Below are 8,739 nucleotides of genomic sequence, written 5' to 3' on the forward strand. Positions count from 1 at the left end.
AAGTTTCTTCCCCATATCCTGGTTCTGGTTGCTTCCAAACCACCAAAATTTCCCGTGACCAGCAGCCCAAGCAGCCATCCTTGTGTACCAGGGCATGCACCAAATGCTTTGCTGTTCTGAGAACTTCCCCCTTCATCTTCTGCACAAATCTCACCTTCCTCTAACTCTAAGACACTTGATGGTGCAGAAAAGGCACGTCATCCACAGCCACACAAGTGCTGTGTTTTCATGCAGTTATCTGAATGTTCCCAGCCAGTACAATAATACAGCTTTCATCCCTCAGTGCCAAATTCCTCTGTAAGCCTGGGTCATCTTACCCTGCTTTATAGGCACAAGACAGCAAAGCAGTGCCTTTATGTGAGGAAAAACAAGTTCTGCGAATCTCTGGGTTTGTTACTATAGCTGAACAGGTTTTGGACAAGTGTGTGTGCTCCTACTGTGCTTGCTTCTGAGCAGAGACTTTTGCTCAGATTAAATCCTTGTTGCCAGGTTTAAATAAGCCTCTGCAGTTTTTCTGACTTCTGCTCAGTGTCTCAGAAAGCAGACACTGATTTGTACCCACTGTAGGTTTGGAATGTGCCTCCTAAATAACCAGAGCCCTCTGCAGAGGGTTGCTGAGCACAAAGGGGGCTCCTGCTTGTGGATCTCAGTTCAAGCACACAGCTCTGTGAATGCCGCTTTAACTGCACGCATTGTAATGTTTTCCAAAAATCTCATCAGCAGCAAGGACACCTCCCCAGCAGCAGCAGCTTGCTGGAACCAGAGGCCCAGGCGGCAGAGGAGGTGGATTTTCTTGGCATTTCAAAAGCATTTCTCCACAAGGATGAGTGGCTCTAAAACAAAATCCAATGTGATGCAAACAGACTTTTAAAATGAGGCACAGGGTTATTTATCAGATGCATCACATCCAATGCTTTGCTTTTTTGCTTTTTTGCCTCACAATCAGCAGTTGGACACTCAGCTGAGAGCTTCTGTGGAGCCCTTGCAGGCACTGGACAGAGATAATCTGCAGCCCAGATGTTTTCTGCTGCTCCTCTTTGCAGGGACCACTGGAAAATATTTTCCTCTTGCAGGTGGAGCAAAGTCCTTCTATAACAGGAGTGGAGCTGCCCAATTCAGCTCGGACATGGCCACAAGATTCCTGCATTGGGGAGCACTGCCCCGTCACAGCCTTCAATCTCCGCCTCTCAATCAGAGATTTTCTGGGAGAGTGGGACTGAGGACACTGCTTCCCATCCCAGCTGCTCACCCTCCACCAGGCAGGTGTAAGGGAAACACAGGGAGAGTGTGTTTGCAACCTGCACCTTCATGCAAACTCCTTTTGCAAATTATGAGTAGGATAGAGTATGACCACAGGAAGGGAACAAGCAGGTGGTGCTCCTAGTTTGGGGCCCCTGAAAGCTGCACTTCCTGTGCTGTTCTGGGGGTAATGAGTGTGCCAAGAAGAGGCCAGTTTGCCACTGCTTGTAGCAAGTGCAATTTCCATAAAGAAATTACAAATTAAAAAAAAAAAAAAGAAAAGAAAGAAAAAAAAAAGTAAGCTCTTCCTGTTTATTTTCTGCCTGGCTCAGAGCTTCCAAGGCTTCCCAGCATCTCCTAGAGGCGCCCTAAAGCACGGCTGAAGTGGGTTGCTGCGTCCCCAGAACCCTCAACCAGAGTGGGGCCCCAAGAGGAGCATCACCCTGCCTCCCCACCCCTTCCCGTGTTTCCATGCCATTAAGATTAAAGCAAACAGGAACAAATCCAGGCCCTTCCAGCAACTGCAAGTAAATGTGTGAATGAGGAAGAAGGCAGCAAACACACATCTTGCCTTTCCATTCCTGGCACAAGGCGTGAGGTGGCTTCTGATGAGTTTCCTTTGCAGCACAGCACAGGGAAGCTGGACTGTCTTCCCCTAGCTCTGCTGGACAGGCTGCAGCAGTGTGCATTGCTTTTCTCACTATACAGAATAGCTCATTTGCCCCAGAGCCTAAGTAGGAGGAAGAGCAGCAAGAGCGTGGAGAGCAGCCTGTCCCACAGAAGAACCAGCAGCAGAATGCAACACCATCTCACTGACGCTGGAGCCAAAGTCCTTTGGGAAAGGCCCCCATAGCAGCATCTTACCCAGCAAAGCTCCCAGGAACTCCATTCTGGACGTTGCAACCAGCCCAGTCTCACTGTCTCCATTTTGTCCTCTCCTCTCTGGGGACTGCACAGGGTATTTGTGCCTGCTACCCTGGGGATGTGATGTCACCAGCACCTGCCCAAAGCTGCCAGCAACGGGCTAATGCAAGGTGCTGCAACACTAACACTGTGGAGCACGGGCATAGCTTTTGGGGAGATCGTGAGATTCCTCCAGGGCTTCCTGGCCCTTCTGTTCCATCTTCATTACACTAAGGTGCAGTTCTTGCCCTAGAAATGCAGGTGGAGAGGCACAGCTCCCACTTCTCATCCTCTGTGTGTTTGAGTTTTCTCAAAGTTTCAGTGGCAGTGGGGCCTGAGCCAGGTGTCCCTAGGCAGACTGTCTGCATTCCTTCCCTCCATTGTTTTCACATCTTCTCATTAACACCCCAGAGGAGCCCAGAAAAAAAAGCAGCAGCTTCTTGAAAACAGAGTTGAGGGAATCATAGAACCACAGAAAGGCCTGGCCTGCTCCAGTGGCTGTGCTTATCCTCCTTTGTGGCTCTGCCAGCTCAGGACCCTGGCCTTCAGTTTGCATTGGTGTGTGTGGCAGTGGCCAGAGTATGGTGTACCCTCTCCCTCCCTTCTTGGGGGCACTGTCACTGCAGGATTTTTTGCTTGGGAAGCACCCACTTGTCCTTCCTATCTTTAATTTCATGTCATTTCCCCTTAATGTGATTACTCTCTTTGTGTAATTTGTTCCCACAGGTACTCACAGCACCTCCCTGCTCATTAGTAGTAGGATTAATTAATGAGCTGTTTATCCCTCATCCTAGACTATTAACTGAGTTATTTAATAAAATCAGACCAGACACCAAGACTTGCAATACCTGACCAGGCAGCTGGCTTTACACAACCCCTGCATCCTTATGGCAAGCCAGGCCCTAGGTAGACATTGCTCATCTGCAGCTCTTTATGTTTACTGCAATCCCAAGATGAAAGCTCCAGTCTGGAAAAATGCTTAAATTCTTTTTAGCTGCACTTAAGCACCCTCAATGGCTTTACAACAGCTTTCTACATGGAAGTTCTTGTGGGATGGTAACTGCATTGAGGTTTACATTCTTGCTGTACCCATTTGACTGCCCCTGGTTTCCCAGGTGATGATCAAAGGGCTGGAGCACTTCTCCTGTGAAGAAAAGTTGAGGGATCTGGGCTTGTTTAGCTTGGAGAAAGCTCTGTGGAGACCTCACTGTGGCCTTCCATTATTTGAGGGGAGCTTATAAACAGGAGGGAAACCAACTTTGTACTCAGTCTGATAATGACAGGACAAGGGGGAATGGCTTTAAACTAGCAAGTGGAAAGTGGTGAGATGTTAGAAAGAAATTCTTCACTCAGAGGGTGGTGAGGCCCTGGCACAACTGCCCAAAGAAGCTGCAGGTGCCCATTCCTGCAGGCGCTCCAGGCCAGGTTGGATGGACCCTGTTCTAACCTGACTTACTGGGTGGCAGCGCTCCCATGCAGGGCTCGGTGGGCTCTGAGGTCCCTTCCAACCCAAGCATTCTGTGGTTCTGTGATTCTGTGTTTCTACTGTGTCCTTTTACATTTGTGTCCCCATCAGGCTGTGAGGTGGGTTTTGACAAGACTGTGTTCTCTCCTGTGCTTTAACCCAGCACCAGAAACACAAGCTGAACTCTCACATGTTTTTATCCATGGTACTTTGGCTCTGGAAGAGCTGACCTGGCTCAGGTGCGGCGATGCAGCTGCCATAGCAGGCAATAGCTCTCAGGCTTCCCAGCAGACCTCATGCCCAGGCTGTGTCAGGATGAGGCAGCCATGCTGCTTGCCTGCAGGCCTGGCCTGAACTGAGAGCTGTAAGCACCACGATGATTGCAGGTCCTTTCAGCATGTCAGCTAGGGTAACAGAAGTGCAGTCCTGGGAGAGGAGGTTGTGTTAAATGGGGTGGATACATGAAGTGCTCTGCTTTCCATGCGTGACTGCAGGAAAGAGATCAATAGCAGTGCTGCATCTTCCACATGCCTCTGGGTACTGCAGTGCCTTGCTCTTGCTGCTGGAACTCACAGCCACGGTCTGCTCTCCCAGAAAAGCATCTGCAGTGCGGTAACAGCAGCAGGGATCTCTCTGCAGTGAGGATATGAGCCACCGTAGGATGAGCCCCAGGTGCACAAGCTGTTCCTGTACCAAGCTGCAGAGACCACTGCTTGAACCAGCCTTCAGGTGACAGCACAGCTCCTCACAGCAACATCTGCTGGCATTCACGGATCCCTGTGGGACCAGAGGCAACGACAGCACGCTTCCCACTGTACTCCTGGGATCGCGACGGATCCACCATCAGCACACTCCCTTCAGCACACTCCCTTTAGCAATGTAGCTTCATAGCAGAGAAAGAGATCCATTCCTACCACTCTTCCTTTCCAGTAGGGGTGCACTCTGTATGCTCAGGATGGAGACCATGTGCAGTGACAGCTTGTTGTCACTATTATGAACGGTATATGGATGAATATTACTGCATGCAAATTTGCCTCTTTTCTATCAGACGCACATCAAATTTCAGGGCTTCACTAGCAGCACTCTGCAACCTCGTGCTACCTTCTGGGCTGCTGCTTAGGGGAAGGCTTTCAAACATGGCTTTGGCATTCTGAAATCTCCGCTTAAGCCAGTATGTTGAAACACAGAAAGGCTTACTAGCATTCCCTGAAAAAGCCCACACCCTCCATCTTTTGACTGCTTTGTTATATATGCTCTTTCTTGGAAGGGCAGTATTTGAGTCAGTTTTCTTTGTCATCCTACATTTTTAACCCCTACTGCCTGAGTACAGAAAGCTCCATAACTTTAAAAATTCTAGTTCTATTGCAGAGTAAAACAAGACTCTAGAAAGCAGTGCATGTGGTAGGTTTCAGTGCCGTCTGTTTATGTCAAGGAAAAATTTGGCCATTACAGGTTTCAAAATGCATTCTAATGGCAGAAGGAATCTGAAAAATGAAGTGCTTACAGCATTTTTATCTGAGGATGTGGAATAATGCAGCAGCACATTCTTCTGAGATTACTGCCAATTATTTTATCCTTTCCCCTGAGTGGAGCCCCATCTCCCTAACATGCATGCTCCACCAGCAGACCCCAAGGGGTAGGTAGGCACTTCTGTTGCTCAGTGTTTTTAAAAAAAAATAAAAAAAAAAAAGCAATGTTGCCTCTATATATGTACTAAACAGGGTGCAACTTTATTTACAGTGTAAAGTGCATCACACAGAAGTCCTTTAAAACACACAACAAGCAGTGACATAAATGACAATACTGCACAGAATGGGGAAGGGAAAATATTCCAGCAAGTATCAAAGCATCATACACAACACTAATATAACAGCCTATAGTTTCAGCTACTCTTCCTATCACATCAGCTTATGAAACGTATTGACTGAGTATATCCCCAAACTCCATGTACTAGTCACTAGTGTGAAGCTGCAGTGCTAAAAGCCAGCCCTCACCCCCAAGGCTCAACAGAGTCCTGCCAGCCCTGCGCACCTTCCAAAACACTGCTGCTCTGCTCTGGAGATTGCCAGGGCGGTGAGGGCATGTACCGGAGAAGCACACTGAAAATGGGACTACTTTTTAAAACATGAGAATGACATATAAATAAAAATCTACCTCTCCCTCCAATGCACTCTTTCCCGTCAGATATCCTGAGCTGTTCACTACAGCATCCGTGCAGCCACTGTGCACAGCAGCAGGGGTCAGGGAACAAAGTACCTACACATGGCGTGGGTTGAAATGTGATGTTATTTACTGAACAATAACTTGAACCAAAGCTGTAAACACTGATGGCTGTTGGTACATGTCAGTAGAATCCATCAAAAAAATATTTTTAAGGGAGTTGAAAGAACAACTCTTCAGCGGGTTGCAGCTCCCAGTGGGAAGGAATCTTCATTCAAATTCAGCTTGTCCCTTGACAAATATTCTTCACTTACTTCTTTTTCTTCCAGCTCTTCCTGGTTCACAGCTTCACTTGTTTCTTCCCCATTTCTGATCTTGGGTTAACAGCCATTAGCTATGTGTCAGTCTTCACTAGCGCCCTAGTCTCTCCATTAGCTCCCTGTTGTGTCCTATCATGCATCCAAAAAGGGAATGTATATTTATAAAGAGGGAAGGGGGGAGATGGGGGCAGCGTGTGCACACTCGTAACCCAGAGGGTAACTATGCAGTAATACTGCAGAGTGTAGAACTTATTCTTTCTTCTTGTCGAGTGTGGGCTGACAGTCATGCTTTTCTGCTGCTACTGGGAAAAATGGAGCTCCTGATCAATGGTTCTCACTCTAACATCTTTCACAGACTAGACTTCATTACTATCTGATGATGATTAGCAAACATTTGACCTCAACACATGCGTGGGATTTCCATCTTGTAATTCCACCTCACCACTTACCCATCAGTAAATCTTGGCATCTCAGTTCATTAGAGCACAACTGAATGATAGCATTCAAGCTGTGATTCTTGGATGCAGTGGGATCAACAGTGTGCAAAAGAGAAATCTGACAGCATGTGTGCTCTTAGTAATTCTTACTCATCTAGGTATTTCTGCCTGTGCGTGTACACAAGAGAGGCCTTTTCCAGTTCTCTGAGGGTTCTGTATAATAACATAAATACCACTCTTCTGTAAGCAAACAGCAAAGCTTGACCTGCAGGGACTGACTGGGACCCAAACCCCATGTATCAAAAGCATCTGCCTGGCAGGCGGATGTTGGATGTGTATTTCATCATCACATAGGAAAGGGTTACTTGTTGCAGGCAAGTAGTGCTGAGTTCCATTACCAGGCAAATAGTGGTGAGTTCCATTACCAGGGGGAAGTTTTCAGTGGTCTGTGCTGTCCGCTGCTGCATTCTGGATTATCCAGACTGAGCGTGACACCTGAAATGCCTGCATGCCAAAAATCCTCAGAGGCTGTTATTGCCTAGAGATTCTCTCAGCTCTTTCAAGCTTTTGAGTATTTTATTGATGGCCAAACTTCTTGCCACTGCCTTCCATTTAAGTGACTTTCCAAGTGTCACATAATGAACATTACAGAATCTACTTACGTCCACCAGAAACACTAACTACAATTTGGTCTTTATCATGTGCAGTTCTAATTTATACCACCATGAATTCAGACACAAGCCCAATGCAAAGTTCAGTGGCTCAATTAGCTTTACAAAATTATTCTTTACTACTAAATTGCTGGATTTCAATATGCTTTGGCAGATGATAAGCAGAACTGCAACATTCTGTTTAATCATGGTTGGCAGTATAGCATGTTTTAATTAGCTTACTGGGTTTAAGAAATGGGAGGGACTTCACCGTACACAGCCACTTTCTCAGTAAACAGTAGGGATCTTCACCTTTGTATGTGTATGGTGTGTGTATAGCAGCATATATTTGATAATACTTTTGTAAATGGAAAATACAGAGGTTTTCTTTAAAAACTGGAAGGTATAGAAAAAATATATCACAAAATAAAATACAAAACAAGGAGCTGGGGGGAAGGGAAGCAATGGATGTGATTTACAATGCATGAGATTCCAAGCCCTGGTGTCTAGGCTGAAGAAAGGTTTCTGAATGTGATACTCTCGCTCTGCTGTTAAAAGTGATAGAATCCAGCCTTCCGTTTTCTGTGTCAATAAAACACAAACAACAACACCACACATAAGAAACAGAATTAAATCAGTGCAAGGGTGAAAATTCAGAGCAAGATCAACAGTGAGGAACATGGAGAAGAAGACCGAGATTGTACTGGGGTTAGAGCACCAAGCTCAAGAGGGCACACTGAGAGAGGAAAAGAGTGAGTAAGCTGATGTGTAATGCAAAATGTGACTCATCGCAGACTTTGGAGCTAATCTAGACCTGGATGCTGATAAAAGCTTTTAACCCTTCCAACTTCCCCTTATAAATCATGCCTACCTAACCTGCAACAGCAAATCTTTGCTATCATGACACTTACTCCTGTCTTGCCTGTATTGTTTTTGAATCCTCAGCACTGTATTATGCACTGTGGAGAGCCACCAGGGTGAGGCCAATATTTAACAAAATACAAAAGAGATCTCACTGCCTGTTTCTGTCATCTCCCCTCAGCTCTGTCTAGGGAAGATTGCTCTCAAACAGCCCTTGATGGGATGTGTTGCTGGACCTCTAGTCCACAGGACCAATGATCCACCTTCTCTCACAGTCAGCAATGCTGCTCAAAGCTGTGGATAAGTTAAAAAAAAACAAACACAAAACCAGTAAAAGTCCAGTTTGCTAAAAGCTTGAAAATCTGCTTTGCCTCAGAGTTAAATTCCAGATTTTTTTTGGCTGACAAATCCAGTGGACTTGGGCTTTTCTGCTTCATATCCTAAATTAAAATATTATCAGACTTCAACTTTCAGATTAATGCCACTATTTTTATATAGAGACTATTTTAGCAGTACATATAGGCTGCTTCACTTAGGTAAACATAATTACAAATGAAAACTATTCATTTTAGACAACATGGTTTTGCAAAAGGCATCTTCTCTGAAGCTTTAAGATGAATGGTATATCAGAGAGACAGACAGAAATCTCTATCTATATCCACCCAGAAAAAAAGAATAAAAATAAAACAGTGGCATTGGATTTG

At 45.8% G+C, this 8,739-nt stretch overlaps 1 protein-coding gene across 1 annotated transcript in view; it reads right to left on the bottom strand.

The window, feature by feature from the left end:
* Positions 1 to 5,314: 5,314 nt before the first annotated feature.
* SVEP1 (sushi, von Willebrand factor type A, EGF and pentraxin domain containing 1) overlaps positions 5,315 to 8,739 on the bottom strand; it is a 112,911-nt gene continuing 109,486 nt past the window's right edge. The window contains 1 exon segment of the mRNA XM_010726146.3: positions 5,315 to 7,756. Coding sequence (XP_010724448.3) covers positions 7,726 to 7,756 — 31 coding nt within the window. The 3' untranslated portion in view covers positions 5,315 to 7,725.

This window comes from Meleagris gallopavo, chromosome Z, assembly GCF_000146605.3.
Source record: "Meleagris gallopavo isolate NT-WF06-2002-E0010 breed Aviagen turkey brand Nicholas breeding stock chromosome Z, Turkey_5.1, whole genome shotgun sequence".
In the NCBI taxonomy this organism is placed as follows: Eukaryota; Metazoa; Chordata; class Aves; order Galliformes; family Phasianidae; genus Meleagris; species Meleagris gallopavo.